This window comes from Podarcis vaucheri, assembly GCF_965113315.1.
Source record: "Podarcis vaucheri genome assembly, chromosome: 1".
In the NCBI taxonomy this organism is placed as follows: Eukaryota; Metazoa; Chordata; class Lepidosauria; order Squamata; family Lacertidae; genus Podarcis; species Podarcis vaucheri.
Window position 1 is genome coordinate 18,616,152 of NC_138759.1, and position 26,104 is coordinate 18,642,255.

The 26,104-nt window shown below is 46.2% G+C and overlaps 1 protein-coding gene across 4 annotated transcripts in view; it reads left to right on the forward strand.

The window, feature by feature from the left end:
* The window catches only part of LOC309529866 (cholesterol 24-hydroxylase-like), a 36,924-nt gene that overhangs the window by 2,062 nt on the left and 8,758 nt on the right, over window positions 1-26,104 (forward strand). For 3 of the 4 annotated variants that reach the window (XM_082218257.1, XM_082218255.1, XM_082218256.1), the window contains exons 2-14: window positions 1,605-1,682; window positions 3,221-3,302; window positions 5,484-5,557; window positions 8,270-8,356; window positions 9,506-9,644; window positions 15,906-16,016; window positions 16,741-16,897; window positions 17,944-18,006; window positions 18,437-18,509; window positions 19,694-19,778; window positions 20,488-20,598; window positions 22,019-22,107; window positions 23,652-23,718. In XM_082218257.1, coding sequence (XP_082074383.1) covers window positions 1,605-1,682; window positions 3,221-3,302; window positions 5,484-5,557; window positions 8,270-8,356; window positions 9,506-9,644; window positions 15,906-16,016; window positions 16,741-16,897; window positions 17,944-18,006; window positions 18,437-18,509; window positions 19,694-19,778; window positions 20,488-20,598; window positions 22,019-22,107; window positions 23,652-23,718 — 1,216 coding nt within the window. The remainder of the gene's footprint in view (window positions 1-1,604; window positions 1,683-3,220; window positions 3,303-5,483; window positions 5,558-8,269; window positions 8,357-9,505; window positions 9,645-15,905; window positions 16,017-16,740; window positions 16,898-17,943; window positions 18,007-18,436; window positions 18,510-19,693; window positions 19,779-20,487; window positions 20,599-22,018; window positions 22,108-23,651; window positions 23,719-26,104) is intronic. The other variant, XM_082218258.1, reaches the window with a different exon arrangement.

Below are 26,104 nucleotides of genomic sequence, written 5' to 3' on the forward strand. Positions count from 1 at the left end.
AAGGCCAACATTCTCATTTGTTCCTACTCATCTCTTGGTGTTTTGCCCTCCCTTTGGAATAATTTGCTGCCCCAAGAACAATTTCTGTGTAACCCCAGTATTTGAGAGAAGGAAAGGTCTAGGTGTGGTCTGGGCAGGGGGGAGCAAGGGAGTGGGGATTTCCACAGGCAGCTCCATCAAAGTCAAGTCCAACAGCTTGGTACTCTTCTGAGTCTTGATGTTCGTAACACGCTGGAATTTTCCAGACATATGCCTCTTCTGCAAGACGGGATCCACAAGTTTGCCCTGTTCAGCTGGAAGATAATTGGGGGGCGGGAGGAACTGCCATAGTCTATGTACTGTTCTCATTCCACCCTTAAAATTAGCAAGACTGTGTGTAAATCTGGAGAGGAGTCATTGGCTGGAGATAGAATTTGTGTATTGTATGTCAAATCACACCAACCTAGCAGTTTGAAAGCACGTCCAAGTGCAAGTAGATAAATAGGGAAGGTAAACGGCGCTTCCGTGCACTGCTCTGGTTTCGCCAGAAGTGACTTAGTCATGCTGGCCACATGACTCGGAAAAACTTTCTGCGGACAAACGTCAGCTCCCTCGGCCAGTAAAGTGAGATGAGCGCCGCAACCCCAGAGTCGTTCGCGAGTAGATTTAATTGTCGGGGTCCTTTACCTTTTTTAAAAATATCAAATCACGCAGCTCTGCCCTACTCCAACTCCCTGGTCCTGAATAGGGTAACTTTGCCCCTGAATGACCAGGTGCACAGCCTGGAACTCATTTTGGACTCACAGCTGTCCATGGAGGCGCAGGTCAATTCTGTATCCAGGGCAGCTGTCTACCAGCTCCACCTGGTACACAGGCTGAGACCCTACCTGCTCATGGACTGTCCCGCCAGAGTGGTGCATGCTCTGCTTATCTCCCACTTGGACTACTGCAATGCACTTTACATGGGGCTACCTTTGAAGGTGACTCGGAAACTGCAGCTAATTCAGAATGCGGCAGCTAGACTGGTGACTGGGAGTGGCCGCCGGGACCACATGACACCGGTCCTGAGAGATCTGCAATGGCTCCCAGTACGTTTCCGAGCACAATTCAAAGTGTTGGTGCTGACCTTTAAAGCCCTAAACGGCCTTGGTCCTGTATACCTGAAGGAGCATCTCCACCCTCATCGTTCAGCCCAGACACTGAGATCCAGCGCCGAGGGCCTTCTGGCAGTTCCCTCATTGCGAGAAGTGAGGTTACAGGGAACCAAACAGAGGGCCTTCTCGGTAGTGGCACCTGCCCTCTGAAACAGCCTCCCATCAGATGTCAAGGAAATAAGCAGCTATCTTATCTTTAAAAGACATCTGAAGGAAGCCCTGTTTAGGGAAGTTTTAAATATTTAATGCTGTATTGTTTTTAACACTCGATTGTGAGCTGCCCTGAGTGGCTGGGGAAACTCAGGCAGATGGAAACTCAGGCATCATCATCATCATCTTGCTGGCTGTGGAACCAGCCTTGACAATGATTAAAGGGGCAGGATCCATGTCCTCCTTTTCACCTGACTGCATCTTCCATGTATATGTGTGCCTTACATGCCTTAAATTCTGCCCTTACCATTTTTTTTGCAGCTTTTTCTTGGGCCACCTGCCAATGCTATGGGGAATGCTGAAAAATAATGAATGTGCTCATCAGGTCTTCTTGCAATGGTATGTAAAAAAATAATAATCAAATAGTTTAAAATATGAGATAATGAATTGCATTGCCAGCAGTCTATATGGTGTCTTGGTTTGTTTGTTTTTTAAAAAATCTTTAAATGCATGTCTGCAGTCAGAAGCTGTTCTTTTTGAAATTTTGCGTGGCACCTACTAATTGTATATACTTCGTCAATAATAAAATAATACGGTAACTAGTTCTCATCCGGTAGAATGGTTCAGAAGAAGTGTGAAAACTCCAAATGTTAGCTTCGCTGAAGAAGCAGATACTTGGGTGTGATCTAATTTTGTCTTTGTGGTGTTGAAAGCTGATTAGCCAATGTAGAAATTTGCTTTGTTTGCCTGGGTACTGAGATGGATAGGTAGCCGTGTTGGTCTGCCATAGTCAAAATAAAAAAAAATCCTTCCTGTAGCACCTTAAAGACCAACTAAGTTAGTTCTTGGTATAAGCTTTCGTGTGCATGCACATGAAAGCTTATACCAAGAACTAACTTAGTTGGTCTTTAAGGTGCTACAGGAAGGATTTTTTTTATTATGGGTACTGAGAGTGAACCTTTGATCAGGTGACGAAGCTACTGAGTTGCAAATTCGCCATCTTGAAAGGGTAGTGGCTGTTAGTCCCTCTCTGACCCTGACAAGTAATAATATTGCTTAACATTTCATATTTTGTAAGGTGCCAAGCCTGTGCTGCACAGCACAAGACATTGTATGTATGTTTTTGATGTTTTAATTCTGTTGTAAATAAAGTTTTGCCAGTAAAAGTTTGAATAATATTTCCGTGGGCCTCGGTAATGTTTCATTTCCAAAGGAGTCGGTTCTTATGCTTCCAGTTGCTTCAGACTGCACAATATTTAATATCTGCGACAGGGAATGCCTTCTTTGGGGCTGCCACCACCTCTGAACTTCTGAGGGAGGTGGAATTACCACTTCTGAACATAACACCTCAAGGGGTCTGTAGGGAAGGAGGTGGTCTGTCAGTTATTTGAGGCACAAGTCATCTAGGGCTTTAAAAGCTAGTGTGAGCAGATGTTGGGCTCAGAAATGAACCGGCAGCCAATGCAGTTTTTTTAGAATAGGGCTTCTAAAGGAAACCCCAGCAAGTAATCTGGCCGTTGTGTTTGGGACCAGTTGAAGGTTCTGAGTCATCTTCAAGGGAAGCTCCCTGTAGAATACATTGCAGCCATCCCATCTGGAAGTTACAGGAGCATGGAGTACTATGGGCAGTTCATCTCTCTCTTGAATATTTTATATATACTTCAGCTTCCTCGTCTGCTGGGGAACATATTCTCATATCCCTGACAGTAGAGATACGGCTTTTTTATTATTATTAAGTGAACCCATGTTCAGGAATTTCCTTTCAAGTCTTTACACAGCAATGACCTTAGAAAGAAAGAAAAAATATGATGTCTCTTGTTCTAGTATGTGCTTAGTATGGCAGCAGCATTTCTTACACCTTGTTTGATAGATAAATATGGTCATTAACTTGATCGTATGGTCATTTTTTACTACTGTTCAAATATCTTCCTTCACAGGGCTAATGAATATGGACCCATCTTGCGTTTTAATGCCTTTCACAGAGTCATGGTATTGGTATTAAGTCCTGAAGGAGTAAAGGTATATTTTGCGGTTTCCCCCTCTGAGCATGAAAATGAAAGTGATTTTTCAAAATCCCAGTATTCAGTGTATTATGCATCATTCCCTATGCTTGCCGATCAGAAGGTCGGCGGTTTGAATCCCTGCGACAGGGTGAGCTCCCTTTGCTTGGTCCCAGCTCCTGCCAACCTAGTAGTTCGAAAGCACATCAAAGTGCAAGTGGATAAATGGGTACCGCACCAGTGGGAAGGTAAACGGCGTTTCCGTGCGCTACTCTGGTTCACCAGAAGCGGCCTAGTCATGCTGGCCACATGACCTGGAAGCTATACTATCCCTCGCCCAGTAAAGCGAGGTGAACGCCACAACCTCAGAGTCGTTTGACTGGACCTAATGGTCAGTGGTCCCTTTACCTTTACCTTTACCTTTACCTTTAAGTGGTCTATAAGAGGACTAAATTATCCCCACCCCCATCCTCCAACTTCACCACATTACATGTAGCTCATTAAGGCTGCTGAATCACACACTTCTCAGTATCTCTGATTTAATCCCTATGGTTCAAACCATTTGTTTTCCCAATAGAAGAAATCTGTACATTTGGATTAAATATAGCAGGGGTGCAGGAATTAGAATTACTAAGGAAATGGAAGGAGATGGATATGAGGGATATAATTCATTAAGAGACCCTGCGTTCATAGATAGACCAATAACAAAAAGTTCAGTTCACAGGAATTGCCTTCTGGTGCTTTCAAATTTGCCATGAAAAGCAATCATAAATTTTTACTTGGTGATTGCTGTGCTCCTAAGTGCGCTTTTTTGGAAGTAAAGTTCCCTGAGTTCAATACCAAGTAAACATGTTTAGAAATAATAATAATAATAATAATAATAATAATAATAATAATAATAATAATAATAAAATTTGTATGCTGCTATATACCCACAGGTCTCAGGGAGGTTCACAGAATAAAATCACGATATAAAAACACAATACATCAGGCATGGACAAATTCTGGACCTCCAGATGTTTGGGACTACAATTCCCATCATCCTTAGCTAACACGACCAGAGGTCAGAGATGATGGGAATTGTAGTCCCAAACATCTGGAGGGCCAGAGTTTGCCTATGCCTGCAATATATCATCAAAATAAAAACAAGAGCAACCCAATAATCCCTCCCAACCCCACATTTTAAAAGGGCATTGCATGTCAGTCAGACAAAGGCCTGGTTAAAGAGGTACGTTTTTGTCTGTACAGTGGACCCACTACTGGGTAAACTGTAGGTTCCCCTTTGACGTTCTAATAGCAAACTTTCCTGCTAAGTCCATTTTTTAATATATAGTAAGTGGTCTATTGATGCGGGTGGCACTGTGGTCTAAACCACAGAGCCTAGGGCTTGCCGATCAGAAGGTCGGCGGTTTGAATCCCTGCGACAGGGTGAGCTCCCTTTGCTTGGTCCCAGCTCCTGCCAACCTAGTAATAATAATAATAATATAATAATAATAAGGGAAGTTTTTAACGTGTGATATTTTATTGTATTTTTGGTTTTTATGGAAGCCGCCCAGAGTGGCTGGGGAGGCCCAGCCAGATGGGCGGGGTATAAATAATAAATTATTATTATTATTATTATTATTATTATTATTATTATTATTATTATTATTATTATAGTATTTCGAAAGCACATCAAAGTGCAAGTAGATAAATGGGTACCGCTCCAGTGGGAAGGTAAACTGCGTTTCCGTGCGCTACTCTGGTTCACCAGAAGCAGCTTAGTCATGCTGGCCACGTGACCTGGAAGCTATACTATCCCTCAGCCAGTAAAGCGAGGTGAACGCCACAACCTCAGAGTCGTTTGACTGGACCTAATGGTCAGTGGTCCCTTTAGCCTTTACCAAATTTAAATACCCCAAATCCCACCCTCTAAACACTGGTGGGATAGAGGAAGCCCTGTATATCTTATTCCCTCTTCACAATCTTAGCGGAGAGTATTCATTGTGACCACATGAATTACCATATTTTTCCGTGTATAAGACTATTTTTTCCCCTAAATTTTTGAAGTTTAAAATAAGGGGTCATCTTAAACATGGATAGTGCATATTCTTAATTTTGAGTCCCCCAAAATATGGGGCATCTTATACATGGGGGTCGTGTTATACATGGAAAAATACGGTATATGTGAATACGGACTGACAAAATGATTTAATTTTAGGAGTTCCTGATGTTACCACAATACCCGAAGGATCCAGTTTCATATGGACGTCTTTTTAATTTATGCGGTGTACGGTAGGTAAGATGTACCGTATTTTTCGCCCTATAGGACGCTCCGGCCCATAGGACGCACCTATTTTTTTGGGGGGAAATCAAGGGAAAAAAATTGATTTTCCCCCAGGTTTGCGCAGCCATCCCCAAACTAGAAGAGGGAGACGGAGCACTTCGTCTCCCTCTTCTGCCTTCAGGGACAGCCTCCCAAGCCTCTGTGGGGCAGCGCACTGCGCTGCCCTGCAGAGGCTTTGCGCAACCATCCCGCTATTCCCCGAGCTTCGCCATCCTGCTATTCCCCGAGCTTGTGGGGCTGGCGGGGGGGGGAGAAGCAGGCTTGCTTCTCCCCCCCCCAGCCTCCAGATCACGTCGGGGAATAGCGGGATGGCGGCGCTTCGCCATCCCGCTATTCCCCGAGCTTGTGGGGCTGGCGGGGGGGGGGGAGAAGCAGGCTTGCTTCTCCCACCCCCAGCCTCCAGATCGGGTCGGGGAATAGCGGGATGGCGGCGCTTCGCCATCCCGCTATTCCCCGAGCTTGTGGGGCTGGCGGGGGGGAGAAGCAGGCTTGCTTCTCCCCCCCCCAGCCTCCAGATCACGTCGGGGAATAGCGGGATGGTGGCGCTTCGCCATCCCGCTATTTCCCGAGCTTGTGGGGCTGGCGGGGGGGAGAAGCAGGCTTGCTTCTCCCACCCCCAGCCTCCAGATCAGGTCGGGGAATAACGGGATGGCGGCGCTTCGCCATCCCGCTATTCCCCGAGCTTGTGGGGCTGGCGGGGGGGGGAAGCAGGCTTGCTTCTTCCCCCCCCCCAGCCTCCCGATCAGGTCGGGGAATAGCGGGGTGGCGGCGCTGCGCCTCCCCGCTGTCCCCAGCTTTTGGGTTCAGGCTGCTGCCCGCAAGCCTTGCAAGCCCGCGGGACATCCTGCCGGGCTTGCAAGACTTGGGATAGCTTCCTGAAGCCTGGAGAGCGAGAGGGGTCGGTGCGCACGGACCGTCTCGCTCTCCAGGCTTCAGCGAAAGCCTGCATTCGCCCCATAGGACGCACCCAGATTTCCCCTTCATTTTTGGAGGGGAAAAAGTGCGTCCTATAGGGCGAAAAATACAGTACATAGCTAAGATGTACTGGTATGTCGCGTGTGGGATGAGAAAATTCCATTGATTCAGAAAAAGGTTGTGATCTTTAATGCCACCAGGCAGGTGAATTTCTTCAGGCTCTGTTATATGCAGAAATGGATAGCACTGAATAACTTGGGTTCAGGATTCCTTAAGGACCGCCTGAGCCTTTATATCCCAGCCCAGTCACTGAGAATATCCTGAGGAGCACTGTTCATTTCCCCCCATCTTAACAGAGCGCTGACTGGCTTCAGCTGGAAGTTGAGTATTTTGCTTTGCTAGTCCCAGGCTAAGGGACGCAGGTGGCGCTGTGGGTTAAACCACAGAACCTAGGACTTGCCGATCAGAAGGTTGGCGGTTTGAATCCCAGTGACGGGGTGAGCTCCCGTTGCTCGGTCCTTGCTCCTGCCAACCTAGCAGTTCAAAAGCAAGTCAAAGTGCAGGTAGATAAATAGGTACCACTCCGGAGGGAAGGTAAACAGCGTTTCTGTGCGCTGCTTTGGTTCTCCAGAAGCTGCTTAGTCATTCTGGCCACATGACCCAGAAGCTGTACGCCAGCTCCCTCGGCCAATAAAGCAAGATGAGCGCCGCAACCCCAGAGTCGGCCACGACTGGACCTAATGGTCAGGGGTCCCTTTACCTTTACCTTTTAGTCCCAGGCTATGGACCACCCTCACAGCAGACATCCTTACAGCTAACTCTTGGGAGACCTACTTTATGTGGACAGGTCTATTCAGCTCTCATTCCCCCCCCCCCCAAGATGAGCCTGTCATTTTAAATGATTATTTTGTACAGCACCTTGATATTTTCTATGAGTGGGCAGTATACACATTTTTTTAAATAAATAAATAAAAAGTGCAGGAAATGCTGTGCGATCGAGGTGTCGAACCTATGAATTGGTGACAACAGACCCCCAAGTGCCAGATGGCATTTCTAAGCGGTTTCATACAGATATTGGAGCAGCATAGGAGACAAGATAAACTCAAAAGTCTAAGGTATTGACCCAAGAATATCCTATTCCCACTTTCTGGAACTGACACTGGAGGGAGTTCTGGAAGCTCTGTCAATTAGAGAAGAGGTCAGTTCTTCTTCAACTCAGTCTTGGGCTGATTAACATCCAATACCCTTTTAAATGTGTTGCTGGGGGGTGGGGTATTGCTATGTTTTTGTGCTTGCTTTTATTATGCATTTTGGGTTTTCTCCCTCCTGTAATGAAATTTTCTGTTTTACATTTTAAAATATTCATTTAAACAATCTTAAAATATCAGTGACTTCCCTTCTTCTCTTTCCATGGTTCAATTTGCATAACTTAAATCCCTGCATATTTTACATAAACTATACCAGTTACAGATAGGTAGCCGTGTTGGTCTGCCATAGTCAAAATAAAAAAATTCCTTCCAGTAGCACCTTAAAGACCAACTAAGTTAGTTCTTCAGATACCTGTAGAAGTGTGCATGCACACGAAAGCTCATACCAAGAACTAACTTAGTTGGTCTTTAAGGTGCTACTGGAAGGAATTTTTTAATATAAACTATACCATTCAGTATTCCATTATTACAGTGGTTCAGAACACGATTTCAAAACTGGTCCTGAAATAGTAATAAAAATTCTCCATTGTTTTTCAGATTTTTAGGAAATGGCTTGGTGACTGATCGTGATTATGACCACTGGCACAAGCAACGGAAAATTATGGACCCGGCCTTCAGTCGCAAGTAGATATTAACTGAATGTCTTTTCTTAAGTGATGCTGCGCATTTCGGTTCATGTTAATAACCTAACCACCTATCTCTAAATGAGCTTATGGCTCAATTTGCAGATAGCAGTAACCCAAACAGCATGAATGTATGAATGTGCAGGCTTCGGGAGAGGCAATTGTGACTGTTTTACTTCTCCTCTTGTTGCTGCTGTGAGCTAATCCATGATTTGGCTTAGCGGGTTGTCTGAAACAGGATTCATGGTTTGTCTCCCTCCAGACAAACCATAGGCAGTGTGAAACCAAGGACAAACCTTGGTTGCAGTTTGGCGCAAGACAAATCATGAGTGTGGGTTTGGACAATATACTAAGACAAACCACAGCTTAGCTCACAGCAGCAGGAGGACCAGATGTGGAGAGGAGCAAAGCAGCCACAATCTCCTCTCTTGAGAACCAGCACGTTCATGCTAAGCTATAGTCCAAGTAGCTGTGCTGTGTTTCACCTCCATATTGGAGGCAGAAATAATTCTGTGTGTGTTGCTGGAAGCCACAGGAGGCGAGAGTAACCTTCTGCTTGGGTCTTGCTTGCTTGGCCACTGTGAGAACGGAATGCTGTACTGCATGGGCCATGGGTCTGATCCAGTTAGCGCTTATATTCATTTGCACACCTGTCAGGGAACTGACATCGGAGCCTGAGGCAGAGGGAAGGCTCTCAAATGATGCTGGAGAAGGGCCCAGCAGGGAGAGAGGCAGTTCAGCAGAGGGGGAAGCAAATCAACGTTACACCAGGGATAAAGGGGGGCAGATGGGGGAATGGGCGAGAGGGCTCCAGGACTCTTCACTGGACACCAGCGGGGAGAGCACGGGTCCTCCGCTACCCACGCCCTCCCTGCGCAGAAGACTTCCACGCAGAGAGAGTAGGAGGAGACTGGGAGTCAAACAACTTTTATGTTGGAAGAGGTTTAAGAAACGCCCACTGACGGATTCTGCTAGCGACTGAGGCAGCCACGAATTGAAGGGCTGTCCAGACAGAAAGGTTTAACAAGGCAACATAGCCAGGAGAGGCGGCAACTTACGCACGAGCAACCCCATACACATTACAACACCTTAGACAGCTTCTAGTTTGACCGCAAAGCCCTGCCTTTGCTTGCTTTTATTAATTTCACAGTTACCTGATGGGCTTGATGGGGCCCTTTAACGAGCAAACAGAAGAGCTTATGAGGGTGCTGGATGAAAAAGCCGATGGAGAAACTGCAGTGGATGTGATGAGCCTGCTGAAACGCGTGACGCTGGACATCATTGCAAAGGTACTCGCCTCTCATTAAGGAGCAGGGGATGCCTCTCATTCTGAGTCAAATTGAGTCAAGGGGCAGCACAAAGGACAAGTTTAATATGGGAGAAAAGGGTGTTGGGAAGCCCTCACCCTTTTGGGCTAACACATAGGGAAAGGAAATCTTACATTGCATGTCTGTTGAATAGAGCCACAGCACAAATAAATAATTTCTGCCAAGTATCCAGAGGAATGCTGCAATTCACCAGCTCAACTTTCACCCAGCTTCATAAGACATGCAAAGCTGACATCAGAATAATAGCAATGTGTTGTAATATTTTTTTTAATTGCTGTTTCTGTTTTAATTGTATGGAATTCATGTTGGCTGGCTTTAATAGTGTTTAATTTTGGTTTAATTTTTTATATTTCTGTGCCAGGACCTTCAGGTGAAAGGCAGGCTATATATATGTGTCAGGGGATGGTTAGCTGCTTGTGCTTAAAATTGTGCCCCTTCAGAGTTTGTGCGACCCCACAAACCTCTGTGTGTGACAGAGCTCCTCAGACATGTCTGCTCTAGTCACTAGTAGAGTCTGACAGTGGCTGTCTGCGGAAGCGCTTCCAGCAAAGAAGTTCCTTAACGGAAACGCGTCTCCTGGACTCACGACGTGGCAGCTTCCGGCGAAGCATGGGTCTCCCTGCAGTAGCTTCTGACACCTCCCCGCTATTTTCGCTCGAAGTGTCTCTCACCCCTTTCTCTCCCCTGCTGCTTCCTGCCTGGGCTGCTGCGTCTCTCTCAGCATTACTGAGATCCTCCTCCAGAGACCCCGCGCTCCCCCTGCTGGTCCCTGCTTTGGCTGTTGACTCTCTCCCAGTCTCTGGGAGCCTTACCACTTCCCTTTCCTCCGATGTCAGTTCCCTGACATCCACCTCCCCTCCAGGGCCCCCCTCTCCCCCGCCCCTACTTTCTCCTCTGGGCGGTGAGGAGCTGAAACCCCTAAAAGAATCCTCTTCATCTTCAGACGTCTCGAACAATTCCCTCCATCGGTCTTCGTTCCGACTCGCTGAATCCTCCTCCACCTCGGAATCAGCGAACCCCTCCAACTCTTCTTCGTCGTCGGTGGTGGCGAAGTATTCCCTCCGGAACCTTGCCACTGGCTGGGGTTTTCTAGGGAATCTCTGATGAAAAGTTTCAATCAAAACCTCGTCATCTACATCCTCTGCCCTGACCCAGGTGTTTTCCGACTCCGGCTCCCCTTCCCACATTACCAAATACTCTACTTGCTCTCCCCTCCACCTGGAATCGAGAATCTCCGCTACATGGTAGCTGTGTTCTTTTTCCTCCATAGCTGGTCCCCTATTGACCCTCCCCTCTCTGTCCCCTATATACGGTGACAGCAATGATCTGTGGAACACTGGGTGCAACTTCATGTGGTTCGGTAACCGGAGTCTGAAAGCCACTGGGTTGACCTGTTGCGTGACTTCAAATGGGCCCAGTCTTTTGGGTCTTAACTTCTTACAACCTCCTTTAAATGGTAACCCTTGGGTGGACAGCCACACCTGGTCCCCCACCCTAATGCTTTCCCCTTCCCTTCTGGTTTTGTCTGCCTGCCTCTTATATTCCTCCTTCGCCCTGTTTAAATTAAGTTGGAGCTGGCGATGGATCGCTTCCATTTCTTCAACGAACTGTTCTGCGGCAGGAACGCTCCAGTTCTCCCCCTCCCCCCCTGGGAAGGCTCGGGGATGACACCCGTGATTGGCCAAAAAAGGGCTCATCCCCGTGGACACGTTCTCTGCATTGTTATAGGCAAATTCTGCCAACGCCAGCTTCTCCACCCAATCATTCTCTCTGTCATTCACATAACACCTCAAATATTGCTGGAGGACACCATTAGCTCTTTCCGCCTGCCCATTGGTTTCTGGATGACGGGCAGTGGAAAAATTCACCTCTACATGCAATAAGCTCATGAGCTTCCTCCAGAACCTGGAAGTAAATTGTTTCCCTCGGTCCGAAACCACCCTCAAGGGGGCACCATGCAACCTAAACACATTTTCCACAAACAATTTAGCGGTTTCTTCTGCTGTGACCGCATGTGAGCAGGCTATAAAGTGGGCCATCTTGGTTAACAGGTCTACCACAACCATAATGGCTGTCTTCCCTTTGGACCTGGGCAGATCAGTCATGAAATCTATTGCCACTGCCTCCCATGGTCTTTCCGGCGTGGGTAGTGGTTCTAATAAACCTGCCGGTGCCCGCCTCTCCCCCTTGGCTCGTTGACATCGGTCACACCCTCTCACATATTCACGCACATCTTCCCTGACCTTGGGCCACCAGAATTCCCTGGTAACCAGCCACATGGTTTTGTGTTGCCCAAAATGCCCTGCTGTGGGGCTATCGTGCAGTTGCTTGAGTACCTTTTCCCTCAATTCCCCTTCAGGTATGTATAACGCTCCCTTGTAGTACAACGCCCCGTTTCTCTCCTCAAAACCCCCGGGTTTGTCTCCCTCCCTCCTGAGACCCCTGAGTTTGTCCTGGGCGTATTCATCCTGCACCGTTCCCTCTACCAGTTCCCTTTGCCCCACCAAAGCCGCCCCACACACCCAGCGGTCCTCGGGAATAACATGGGTCTCTTCGGGTGCACCCTCTCCCTCCAAATATTCAGGTTTGCGTGAGAGAGCGTCCGCCCTAACGTTCTCCGGGCCTGGTACGTAACAAATCTCAAAGTTAAATTTGGAGAACTCCTGGGCCCATCTCAACTGCCTTTGGTTGAGCACTCGCGCAGTTCTCCAATACTCTAGATTCTTATGGTCCGTGCACACTTGCACCTTCTGTTGTGCACCAATTAGTAGGTGCCTCCATCTCCGGAAGGCCTCATAAATCGCAAGAAGTTCCCGGTCGTGCACCGTGTAGTTTCTCTCAGATTTGTTCAGCTTTCGCGAAAAGAAGGCACACGGTCGCCACTCTGACCCCTCCTTCCCCGGCTGCAGAAGAAGCACCGCCCCTATGGCTCTGTCAGAAGCGTCTGTTTCGACCCTCAGCTTTTTTTGTAAATCCACATGTAGAAGTTGTTCGTCAGAGGCGAAGGCCCTTTTCAGTTCCTCAAACGCTCGCTCCGCCTCCCCCGTCCAAACAAACTTCTTTTTACTGCTGAGACAGTCCGTGATGGGCGCCGTCAGGTGGGCGAAGTTTCGGATGAACTTACGATAAAAGTTTCCAAACCCTAGGAACCTCTGCACATCCTTCTTGGTCTTGGGTGTTTTCCATTCCAGCACCGCTTGAACCTTGCCGGGGTCCATGGCCAACCCCTTGTCTGACAAGCGGTACCCCAGGAATTCCACCTCCTTGGTATGAAACTGACACTTCTCCAGTTTCACCCACAGTCTGTTGGCTTGCAGCCTGCTCAACACTTCTCTGACGTCTCTCACATGTTGCTCCTCATTCTCCGAATACACCAACACGTCATCTAAGAAGGCCACGCAATTCTTGTAGAGCAAAGGCCCCAGTACATGGTTCATAAAGGCTTGAAAACACGCGGAGCCTGTTTGTAATCCAAAAGGCATAACGAGGTATTCAAATGCCCCCAAAGGGGTGAACATGGTGGTCTTCCATTCATCCCCTTTCCTTATACGTATCAGGTTGTACGCCCCCCTTAGGTCCAGCTTTGTAAAAATCTTTCCTTTTCGCACCCTGGTCAAAATATCATCAATCCTGGGCATAGGAAAAGCCGCCGGCTCTGTCACTGCATTTAGGGCCCGAAAGTCACATACCAGCCTCGGCTTGTCCGTGTTTTTTTTATCCACAAAAAACACTGGGCTACCCCCCGCTGCCTTGGACTCTCTGATGAAGCCTCTCTTCAGGTTCTTGTCAATGAACGCTCGCAACTCCTGCATCTCCCTGTCTGACATGGCATACAACTTGCCTACCGGAAGCTGTGCTCCAGGGAGTAAATTGATCTGGCAATCAAAGGGCCTATGCGGGGGTAGTTGGTCCGCTTCCTTCTCGCTGAACACGTCGCTGAGATCAGCATACTGTGGTGGCACCTTCCCCTTCTCCATCACTTCCGTCCCTGCTAGGGTGGCTTGGGCCCCTGCTGACCCCTTTTCCGCCCTGCAGTGTTCTAAGCAGTGTGCGGAACCGAAGGAAACCACTCTTTGATGCCAGCCCACCAGCGGATCATGTAGGGCTAGCCAGCTCATTCCCAAAATAATGGGAGCGCCTCCCAAGGTGGCCACATTAAACGCTATCAGTTCTGTGTGCCTTGCCACCCTCATTATCATTGGGACGGTCTGCAAGCTGACGCCTCCTCCCAACAGTTCCCTGCCATCAATCGTGGTCACCTGCAGGGGGTTGCTTAAAGGGATAGTCTGTATCTGGTGCTCAGCAGCAAACTCCTTGCTCATGAAATTGCAGGAGCTGCCTGAGTCCAACAGCGCCTTTATTTTTAGGGGGTGTCCATTTTGCAGCTCTAGAGACACTTCAATCACTAGAGCAGGTCGAGGAGCTTCTGGCACTGGCACTTGGGGAAGGGGCACTTTCACTGCTCTTTGGCCTGGCTGCAGTGCCCTGCTGGCAACCAGGCGTTGGCTTTTACCTGCTCCGTTTCTCCCTGCTCTTCCCCCTCAACAGCTCCCACCATCCCTTGCCATTCCTTCCTCTGGGGGCAGACTCTGGCAAAGTGGCCTGGCTGTTGGCAGAGATAGCATTTCCGGGCTCCCTTTCCCTCCTTCTTCGCCCCCTCACTGGGCTTTGAAACTGCGCGCGCGCGGGCTGTTCCGATTTCCATCGGCTCTGCCGGCGGGAAAGCTGGCTCAGGAATGTCTGGAATGCGTAACTCCTTCCAACGTTCCCCTCTCCCTTCCCGCCTCTCCAAGGCTCTTGCCTCCTGGCGCGCTCCAATGGTCAGCGCAGATTTGGTCAGCTGATCCATAGACCCCGCCCTGGGGCTCCTGGCCAGCTCGTCTTTCACAGCTGAAGAAAGACCTTCTTCAAATAGCATCTGAATGGGTGCCGCCGATAAATCCCACCCCAATCTGTGAATCAGCATGGTAAATTCAGTCCAGTACTCACGGACAGATCTGCTTCCCTGCTTGCAAGCCATTAGCTGTCTGCGTGCCACCCCTTCCTCAATATCGCTGGAAAACATGATATCCATTGCACGAAAGAATTTCATAGTGTCCTTTAGGATATCGTTGTGCGTTGCCATCAGGGGTCGAACCCAGTCCCGCGCCCCCTTCTCAAGATGCCCAATTACGAAAGCAACTCGCGATTCCTCATCAGGGAACTCATCAAACTGCACATTCAGAGCATATTGCATCTCAGTCCTAAAGGCATGGTAATCCTTGGGGTCCCCCCCAAACTTCTGCACCAATCCTGGTACCTTTCTGGGGAACTGAGTGGTTCTCCCCTTTTTGTCAGCATCCTGAGCCCTTCTCTCCTCGAGCCTCGCCGTCTGCAGCGCAAGTTGGACCTCCAGAGCTTGATACCTTTCTTCCAAGCTTGGACCAGCTCCAACCCCTGCGTCTCCGGTTCCGACTGGGTTGCTCATGATGCTTTCTCCTGCACAGGCAGCGTACAGAGACTGTCAGCTGTCAGGGGATGGTTAGCTGCTTGTGCTTAAAATTGTGCCCCTTCAGAGTTTGTGCGACCCCACAAACCTCTGTGTGTGACAGAGCTCCTCAGACATGTCTGCTCTAGTCACTAGTAGAGTCTGACAGTGGCTGTCTGCGGAAGCGCTTCCAGCAAAGAAGTTCCTTAACGGAAACGCGTCTCCTGGACTCACGACGTGGCAGCTTCCGGCGAAGCATGGGTCTCCCTGCAGTAGCTTCTGACACCTCCCCGCTATTTTCGCTCGAAGTGTCTCTCACCCCTTTCTCTCCCCTGCTGCTTCCTGCCTGGGCTGCTGCGTCTCTCTCAGCATTACTGAGATCCTCCTCCAGAGACCCCGCGCTCCCCCTGCTGGTCCCTGCTTTGGCTGTTGACTCTCTCCCAGTCTCTGGGAGCCTTACCACTTCCCTTTCCTCCGATGTCAGTTCCCTGACAATATGTTAAGTAAATATATAACAAAATGTACACACGCATACACAGCCTGTTGTGTTTCTGACCAAGAAGCCAAGGGCTTTTTAATGTTCCTGTAACACTTTTGTGAACTTGAAACAAGATGAACCCCACAGGTATAATGTACCAAAACATTTCCTCCTCTTTGGTGTTTAAAAGACTTGAGAAATAGAGATCAAGGTTGAACTGCAAAGGAGGATGGCAGAATGCAAAGATGTTTTAGATCTCCTTTCTTCACATTATCAGGTAGCCTTTGGCCTTGAACTGAACACCCTGCATGATGAGAGCACACCTTTTCCGCATGCGATGTCCACGATCATGAAAGGACTGGGTCAATCACGCAATCCATCATTTAAGGTCAGTGCAGGCATTTCTCGTGGAACTCTGACCCTCTCTGAAACATACATTATTGCTTGTCAAGCTTATTCCAAGAGTCTTGGACAAATCCTTTTGGGAAACTGGCAAGTGATGTTATCACTTAGTTCTTTTGCACCCCAGCATTCCTGCGCCACTAGATATGCCTTGAACATTTTTGCTTGGGCTTGCCCTGTTCTTCCTACCAGTTTCCAGACTGTCTTGTACAACTGTAGGACCCGCGTAGATTTTGCATAGCTGTTTTATTGCTGATCAATCAGCGATCTCTGATATGTTGGAATGAACCATTCAACACCTGCTGGTTGCTATTGCATTCACAAAGGATGCTTGTCTAAGGGAACATGAACTGCCAGTGGGCCACAGCTATCTTCTGTCTTAGCAGGTGGCTTTTGTTGACAGCTACGCTGTCCAGTAATATAAAAAAAATTCCTTCCAGTAGCACCTTAAAGACCAACTAAGTTAGTTCTTGGTATGAGCTTTCGTGTGCATGCACACTTCTTCAGATACCAGATATCTGAAGAAGTGTGCATGCATACAAAAGCTCATACCAAGAACTAACTTAGTTGGTCTTTAAGGTGCTACTGGAAGGAATTTTTTTATTTTGACTATGGCAGACCAACACGGCTACCTATCTGTAACTGTCCAGTAATATGTTCTTGGTTTTGCTCTGCTCTGCTCCTCATGATAGTATCTGTTATCTGTCCAGTATCTGCCAAAGTACAGGAAAGAAGTGAAAGGGGTTCAGGAGAGCTTGCTACTGCTGCGCCGTTTTGGCAGCCAGTGTATTGAACAGAGACGCAAAGCCATCCAGAATGGGGAGGAGATCCCATTGGATATTCTGACTCAGATACTGAAGAGTGCAGGTAGGAGACTCCTTTTTTAATATGCTTTTTATTAATTTTCTGGTTACACAAACAAATACAATAAATTTCATCCATCGTCCACTCATTTCCTTATCTGCCGCTCTGCGGAGCCAGTTTTCCTTTTTCAATCTATTTCCTGCAGTCTCTTCTTATTTTCCCAGTCCACGCCTTAAGATTTATTTCAGTCTTGCTAGTGTCTTCAGGTTCCTACAGTTATTATTTATATAATCCATAAATTTATTCCAATCTCTTTGGAATTTTGCTTCATTCTGGTTTTGGATCCTGCAGGTCAGTTTTGCTAGTTCTGCATATTCCAACGTCTTCGTCTGCCACTCCTCCATGAATGGCAATTCTTGTACTTTCCATTTTTGGGCAAACATAAATAACACTTGAACCACTTTTTCAATTTCCTCTCCCATCAAGCCCAGCAAAAAAGCTTCTGTTTTTTTGGGAAAGGTATATTTAAACATCTTTTTCACTTTGTTGTAAATAATTAAGTTCTCATTCCACAATCTCACAACATTGAGTATGATGTGTGGGTAGGGGACTCCTTTTTTCAAGGAATCATAGAATTGGAAAGGACCAAATATAGGATGAGGAACACGTGGCTCGCTAGCAGTACATGCGAAAAGGATCTAGGGGCCTTGATGGACCACGAGCTGAACATGAGTCAACAGTGTGATGCAGCAGCAAAAAAAGTGAATGCTATTTTAGGCTGCATCAACAGAAGTATAGAGTCCAGCTCAAGGGAAGTAATAGTACCACTCTCTTCTGCCTTAGACAGACCACACCTGGAATACTGTGTCCAGTTCTGGGTGCCACAATTTAAGAAGGATGTTGACAAGCTGGAACTTGTGCAGAGGAGGGCAACTAGGACAATAAGAGCTTTCTGACAGTAAGAGCTGTTTGACAGTGGAACAGTCTCCCTTGGGATGCTGTGGACTCTCTCCTTGGGGGTTTTTAAGCAGAGGTTGGATGGCATCTGTCATAGAGGCTTCCTTTTGGGCAGGGAGGTCAGCCTCACTCTTGGTTTCCTGTCTTGACAGCTGAGGAAGGGGACTGCGATGCTGAAATTCTCCTGGACAATTTCGTCACTTTCTTCATTGCAGGTTGGTAGATCTATATTCCGTTTTCCCTTCCATCCTTTAATTATGAACTGACCCAGACCCTGCGATCATCCTTTGAGGCCCTTCTTCATGAGCCTCCTCCGTGAGAGATCTGGAGGGTGGCAGCATGAGAACAAGGCCTTTTCTGTGGTGGCTCCCCACATGTGGAATGCTCTTCACAGGGAGGTTCGACTGGCACCTTCATTTTATATCTCCAGGCACCAGGCTGAAGTGTCCCTCTTCAACCAGGCCTTTGGCTAATTAAACAATCTGTGGCCTTTTAAACTGGGTTGTAGTGGTGATGATATTGTTTTTATTTGTTATTACGGTATGTATTTTTGTGTTGTAAACCAACATGTGATCTTCGGATGAAAGGTGGTATAGAAATTTAATAGATTGTAATAATAAAGTAATTAGATTCCCTGTCCTGCAGGTCACGAGACCACTGCCAACTTGTTGTCTTTTACCATATTGGAACTGGGACGGCAACCTGACATATTGAAGAAGTGGGTGAAGTTCGCCCTTTCCTTTGATTCTTCGTTTATTTGTGTTTTTATTTTTTAGCAGGTCCCTCCTACCCATTGACGGTCCGTTGTGTTATTTTATGCACTCTGTGTATGTCTAATGTTATACAGTGGTACCTCAGGTTACATATGCTTCAGGTTACAGACTCCACTAACCCAGAAATAATACCTCGGGTTAAGAACTTTGCTTCAGGATAAGAACAGAAATCATGCTCTGGTGGCACGGCGGCAGCAGGAGGTGCCATTAGCTAAAGTGGTGCTTCAGGTTAAGAACAGTTTCAGGTTAAGAACGAACCTCCGGAACGAATTATGTACTTAACCTGAGGTACCACTGTATCCAGAAACTGGAGAAAGGAAAAGGAGCTCAAGGTGGCACACAGAGTTCTCTTCCTCCCCATTTTAGCTTCACAACAGCCCTGTGAGATAGGCTAGGCTGAGAGTGAGTGCCTGGCCCATGATCACCTAGTGAGCTTCATGGCTGAGTGAGGATTTGAACCTTGGTCTGCCAGGTTTTAGTCCAACACTCCAACCATTATACGGGTTGCATCTCCCTTCTCTCTAAATGTGTTGAACTGTGTCCTGGATTGTAACCACCCAGGGCACCTAAACTGGCTATGATTTGGGAGCAATTATTTCTTATCTTTGGACGAACCAAACCAATATGCATTTTGACTGTGTGAGTGAATTATGGTGCTGCTTAGTCCTAGGAAGGTACTGTATTTTTCGCTCTATAAGACACACTTTTTCCCTCCTAAAAAGTAAGGGGAAATGTGTGTGTTTGTTATGGAGCGAATGCAGGCTGTGCAGCTATCCCTGAAGCCAGAACAGCAGAACATAACCTCTTGCTGTTCTAGCTTCTGGCGTAGGCGCACGAAGCCTCTTCAGGGCAGGGGAAGCCTTCATCCCGCTGCCCTGAAGACGCTTCACGCGGCTATCCCAGAAGCCAGAACAGCGATCCGTCTTGCTGTTCTGGCTTCTGGGATTCAGAATTTTTTTCCTTCTTGTTTTCCTCCTCCAAAAACTAGGTGCATCTTATGGTCTGGTGCGTCTTATAGAGCGAAAAATATGGTAAATACAGATACTTTCAAAGGTAGATGTCTGCCTTTTAGCATAATAAACAATCCACGGACATTTGGGTAAAATTTCTCCTGCATTTCCTTCTTAAGACTTCAGGCTGAAGTGGACGAGGTCGTTGGGGTGAAGAGAGATGTTGCCTATGAAAATCTCGCAGAGCTTAAATACTTATCACAGGTACACTTGGAGAATGCTCTGAAAAGATCCTAGTTGCCCAACCATTAAAAGTAAGACATTGGTTTTAAGATGAAACTTGAGGCCTTGTTTTAGAGCAAAGAATATCTCAAAGCTCTTTAGCTGTAATATTAACACCGTGAGAAAAAAATAATTATCTACTGCATCAGCCTTCAGAAGAATAAGTGTGATACTGTGATACCTTTTTAACTGTTCAAACACTGGATATGCAATGACTCTGATTCTTCCTGGTCCATCCCTGTAGCAGTAGGGAAGTTCAACTAGTGCAAGTAGAAAGTCCCTTAGTGCAGGAGCAGCCAAGATGGTACTCTCCAGATGTTATGGATTACAGGTCATCATTTCATCATCATCATCATTTTTAAATTTCTATACCGTCTTTCTATCTTACAATACTCAAGGCGGTTAACAAGCTGGTTAGGGTTATATCACATTGCTATGTGGTCCTTTCATTCAGGCATGATGGAATAAATATGCCTGTGTTACTCATTTCTTGTGCACAGATCTTCTTATTAGGTTGTGCTTACACGGGAATTAAGGCTGAGAACAAGTTATTAGTTCAAATAGCCCCAATAAACTTGTGACTGAACTGACTTTCTATGGGAAGAATTCCAGATGAAAACCCAACCCTTCCATTTAACAAATCATGCTAGTTGTTGAAAAGAAATGGCTCTTTTTACCTTTACTCTCTTAGGTTCTCAAAGAATCCCTGCGGTTATACCCACCAGCTCCAGGAACTGTCCGCTGGACTGAAAAGGAATGTGTCATTGAAGGAATCAAAATTCCAGCAGAAACCACTTTAATGGTGAGTCTTGTTTGAACGCCATGTACTGCTATCTAACACATTGGAATTCAACACCAAATTTCCCCTGATGCAACAGACATTTATGTCCAGGGCAATGTATATGCGCTGTGATTCTCTAAGAGGATGAGAAAGCATCAGAATCCGCTCATGGCTTGTGGTGGGGATGGTGAATGGGGAGAGGGCCTTCTCAGTATTGGCGCCCACCCTGTGGAACGCCCTCCCATCAGATGTCAAGGAAATAAACAACTATCTGACTTTTAGAAGACATCTGAAGCCAGCCCTGTTTAGGGAAGTTTTTAATGTCTGGCGTTTTGTTGTATTTTTAATATTTTGTTGGAAGCAGCCCAGAGTGGCTGGGGAAACCCAACCAGATGGGCGGAGAATAAATAAGTTGTTGTTGTTTATTATCCTTACTGTGGCAAACCTAGGCAAGAAACATAGTAATATCTCAAAGACTGTACTGAATAATTTCTTGGTTCCTTGCACCTCTCTTGCATCTCTCTGTGATGAATAGTAATAACTGCTGAATAGGACCATGCGTTAGGGTTGCCATATTCCTAAAAGAAAAATACCTGAGGCCCACAAAGTTGTTTAGCTTTTTTTTTTTAAAGGAAACCACCAAAATTATTGAGATTTTTTGGGGAAACCTCCCCCCCCGAGTGATTTTAAGCTTTTGAAGCTGTTTCCACTGCTCCCCCCACCGATGCCATTTTTACACCCAAAAATCAGTCTACCATGCATGGCTAAGTTAAAAAAAAAGTTACGCAAATCTGCTCCTTAGAATGACTAGCAGAAGCAGAATTAAATTGTGCAAGCTGTAAATTATGTGAAATGCAGGATGACATGCAAATTAACATACCTCGCAATCCTATACCTGCCTACCCTGTCAAGTAGAGGAGATTACATATGGCATATAGGATTACAATGTTCATTTCATAATTGATACAAGTTGCAGTATTCGGTTTCTGGATTGTTGCAGAATTTTTCTTCTTTTAACCACAGAACGATTGGTTTTGTACCCCACTTTACCCGGCAAAATTTCCACTCAAAGCAGCTTTTAATGTCTAAAATAACACAATAGTTTAACAAAACGACGTTAAGCTATAAGGAAGCAATGAAATAATAAAAAGGGGGGGAGAAAACGCTAACTGATAATTGTAGGCTAGGAAATGTGTACTTAGTGGGGCTGTTCAGTGTGATCACTTATAGTTATTATTAAATGCTTTTAATATTTCTTTGCTCACAGTTAAGTTGCCTTGAGCCCTTTAGGAATAAGGCGATGCATGTTCTGTGCAGGACTAATCAGGGAAAGGAACCAGGACTTGATTAAAATACTGTATGCATTTGCCTCTAACTTTGAACAACCAATGTTTTTGAAGAGTCATATATACAAATGTAAACTGCTCTGTACCCTTGGCAGTTCAGCACCTATGTCATGGGACGTATGGAAAGGTTTTTCAAGGATCCGCTGGTCTTTGATCCTGAGCGATTTAGCAAAGACCAGCCAAGGTGAGCCCCTTTGTTATTTCTTCTAACAAAAATACGTGGTGACTGTCATTGAGACACACTGCTAATTCTTACGATTTTCAGAGGGCTTGAAGAAAATATCAGAATTTTTTGAACGACAAACACGACATTAGGCCAGGTATTGGAAGTGTCTGCCGGGTAGGGGTGTAGGAAGGCATCCATTTCTATTGCAACCCATCTTCGTTGTTGTGACGTTTGCCCTCCTAGGTGTGTGACATCATACTGGGTTCAGAAGGAAATGGTTAACTAAGTGTAAAATGACTAACCAATGGGAACCCAAGGGGAGGAGTTAGGGTGGTTGAGAAGTCAGTCTGGAGTTAGAGAAGAGATGGAGAGGTTAGGTCTGTGGGTTGGGCTAGTCTGATGTGAGAGAGTGAGAGAATTTGTTAAGAGGAGTCAGTCAAACAGTTGATATAATCAGTCATAAGGTATTAGGGAGGTATAGGCCAGTACAGAAACTAAAGTTAAGATACTGACAGGATTATTTTATGAGAAACCATAAACTTGTTAATGTTTATAACATAAACTTGTTTATTTGGTTCAAGTTTAACAACTGTCTGGACTCAGTGTTTTACCCGAGAATAACCGGTTGGTGGCAGCGGGGAAGTGAGCACAGTGGTGGCACAGGGATCAATAGACCGTTAAATATCCGGGGACCCTGTGTGATCGCCACAGTTGTGTGCAGTGCTGTCTCCATTCTGCTGCAGTTTGTCATGTGATTAAAAAACTTACATTATTCACCTCACTGTCTGCTGCGGTGGGATTTCACGTTGTTAATTACGTTATTCCATCCCATTCATTTCGGTGCAAAGGAAATGCAATGCACACAGAGAACCAATCATAATTGATTGCATACCACTTGCAGACTGAAAACAGCAACAGTGAATATTGATTGTATTTGCGGATTGATTTCAATTTGGCACGTGGAACGAATAAGCAAACATCAAATTCTCCTGTGTCTGTACCACCAGACTATAAAATTTTCTGCCACGTGTCGGACTTTTTAGACCTTTTCCCTTACTTGTGATAAAAACTTAAGAGTTTCCAGTAAATGGCAACATTCACAAAATTATTTCAGTTATTTAGGGTTGCTATGTGACCAGGGATAAAAACAGGCTTGGCTTCTTTCTGTGCTTTTTAACAGCAGCTGCATCTGTAGAAATTAATCGACAGAGCTTTTTTGGGCGTAAGCAGATATCAGGAAGTGACTATGACTATTGTCAACCTGCTATTAAATACAACACCTAAATGGGAAAGTTCAGTCATAAAGCAAGGTCCCAGGTTCAGTCCTCAGCATTTCCAGGTTGGGCTGGGAAATATTCCCTCCCTGAACCCCTGAAGAGCTGCTGTCAGCCAGTGTAGACAATATTGAGCTAGATGGACCAATATCTGACTCTGTATAAAGCACCTTACTGTGTTCCTATGTTCATTAGCAGCTGTAATATATGCTGTTGCTTAGAAGGAAGCCTTTCTGGTGTTTTCAAAACCATCTTATTCTTGTCTGTCTTGTTTTTGTGATGGTTTAGGCCCTCCTTTTGCTATTTCCCATTTTCCCTGGGACCTCGTTCCTGTATTGGGCAGATATTTGCACTGGTAAGTAAAGCAGTCCACTGGTCAAGTGATGTAGAAGATAGGTCCCTTTGTTTGAATTGCATCCCCTCCTCTTCTGCTTTTATGGAGTCCTACTTACTGCTGCAGGAGGTGGGTGGCGCTGTGGGTTAAATCACAGAGCCTAGGACTTGCCGATCAGAAGGTCAGCGGTTCTTATCCCAGCAACGGTGTGAGCTCCCATTCCTCGGTCCCTGCTCCTGCCAACCTAGCAGTTCAAAAGCACGTCAAAGTGCAAGTAGATAAATAGGTACTGCTCCGGCGGGAAGGTAAATGGCGTTTCCGTGCGCTGCTCTGGTTCACCAGAAGCGGCTTAGTCATGCTGGCCTCATGACCCGGAAGCTGCCATCTCCCTCGGCCAATAAAGCGAGATGAGCACCGCAACCCCAGAGTCGGTCACGGCTGGACCTAAATGGTCAGGGGTCCCTTTACCTTTTTACTTACTGCTGCAGGCAGGAGTGGAAGCTGAGTTAAGGTACTAGTGGAGTAATAAGATGGGAGACCCAGTGGCGATCTCAAGGATGCCTAAAATCTTTAAGTTGAAGAAGCACCATTTTATAAAGCAAAGATGAAGAACCTGTAGCCCACCCCCACCCCCCGGTGTCGTTGGACTTCGACTCCCATCAACACGATCCAGCATGGCCGAAGCCATGGTTTCGGAAGCTGGTGTCACGGTCCAGTTCATGGGCAATCGAAGTCCCGGCTGGGGATGGCGGGGTGGGAGCAGGAACGGGAGTCCAGGAGTCAGGAAGCCAAGAGTCCAAGGGTCAGAGACCTGGGAGTCAAGAAGCCAAGGGTCCGAGGGTCAGGAAGCAAGGAGTCACAAAGGCAGGGGTCCAAGGAGCAAGGAGTCAAGGAACCAAATGCAGCAAGGCAGGGAATGTGTTGCTGTGGGAAAGAGCTGAATGGAAATGCTGACCTTATATCCCTTCCCAGCTCTTGCCACCAGGTGCTGTGAGTTATCAATTGGCCTCACCTGTGAGGCCTTGCCTCTTCAGAACAAACTTAAGAAGGCCTCAGTCCTGGTCACAGAGCCTGGCTCCTACACGCACCCTTGACAGCTGGCTTCTTTCAACAACCCATAGTTAAGATCAACCACAGTTTAGGGTTCCAAACAGAATGCTAAATGATCAGCTTCCAAACTGATGGAGAAGAGAAGGGAGCATGTGAGTTCAAGGCTTATTTAGGCTCATTCTGGTCATTCTAAACTATGGTTTTAACATGTGGATGGGGGACCTCAGATCCGAGAGCTGAATGCAGCCCATCAAGCCCTTCTATCTAACCCCTGAACAAGTGGCTGGTGGCTGACTTGCACATGTAGTTTTTAAGAGCAAGGTGTCTCCCCAATCTGGCATGCACTCTGGGAGCAATGTACTCAGTTTAGGAACTTCGTAGTCACTGTGGTTTGGGATTTGTGCAATCAGGGTGTAACCAGTGAGGAAATAGCAATATATTGGGAAATGGGTGTGAGCAATGTAGGGATCTAAGGATTTCTTAAAAAAAGAAACTGTGTACAGTACAAAATTGTGTAAATTGAAGGAGCTCTTGAAATATGCTCTAGGAAAGGCTCCCATTTAATTTGGATTGCAAAATGCCTTATTAATTAAACATGCTACAGTTGTGGGAAGCAATAATAATAATAATAATAATAATAATAATAATACAGTGACATCTTACTTTGTGGGAAATTGTGTTAGCGCATAATTGGGTATTGGTAGGTTTTGTTATAAGGACAACCTTGTGTTGATTATACACCTAAACTTGGCAATTTTGGGGGAATGATAACTGAGACAAATCAGACGTGTTAAGTGTGCAGTTAGCATCCCCCCCACATTTGAACAAAACACATTAGGTTTGCTTTTTATTTTTAGAAGGTCCTGCAAGCACTTATGTGCTAAAGATGTGGGGTATTTAATGTTTAATCCATCAATAACAAGTATACAATGTTAAATGAAAACAAGAAATGGTAGGGTTAAGATTCCACAGAAACAGTGAGTGCTTTTTCAAGTTGAGACGATATGAAGAATGCCATCTTACATTTTAAAAAGCAACAATAGCCATGCTGGTCCATAAGTAAAAGTGGTCAATACCTTTATTAAGATCAACGAAAATGTCACAAAATAGTGGCATGGTTTCATGTTCTCCAGAACATTTAGAATCAGGTAGAATTTCCACTAAATTCACGCTCCATTTTTCTCAGTAATCTTTGCAGCCACAGCTTTAATTCAAATGCATTTTTAAAAAACTTATTTCCAATTTATTTATACAGTGGGATGCGGGTGGCGCTGTGGGTTAAACCACAGAGCCTAGGACTTGCCGATCAGAAGGTCGGCGGTTCGAATCCCTGTGACGGAGTGAGCTCCCGTTGCTC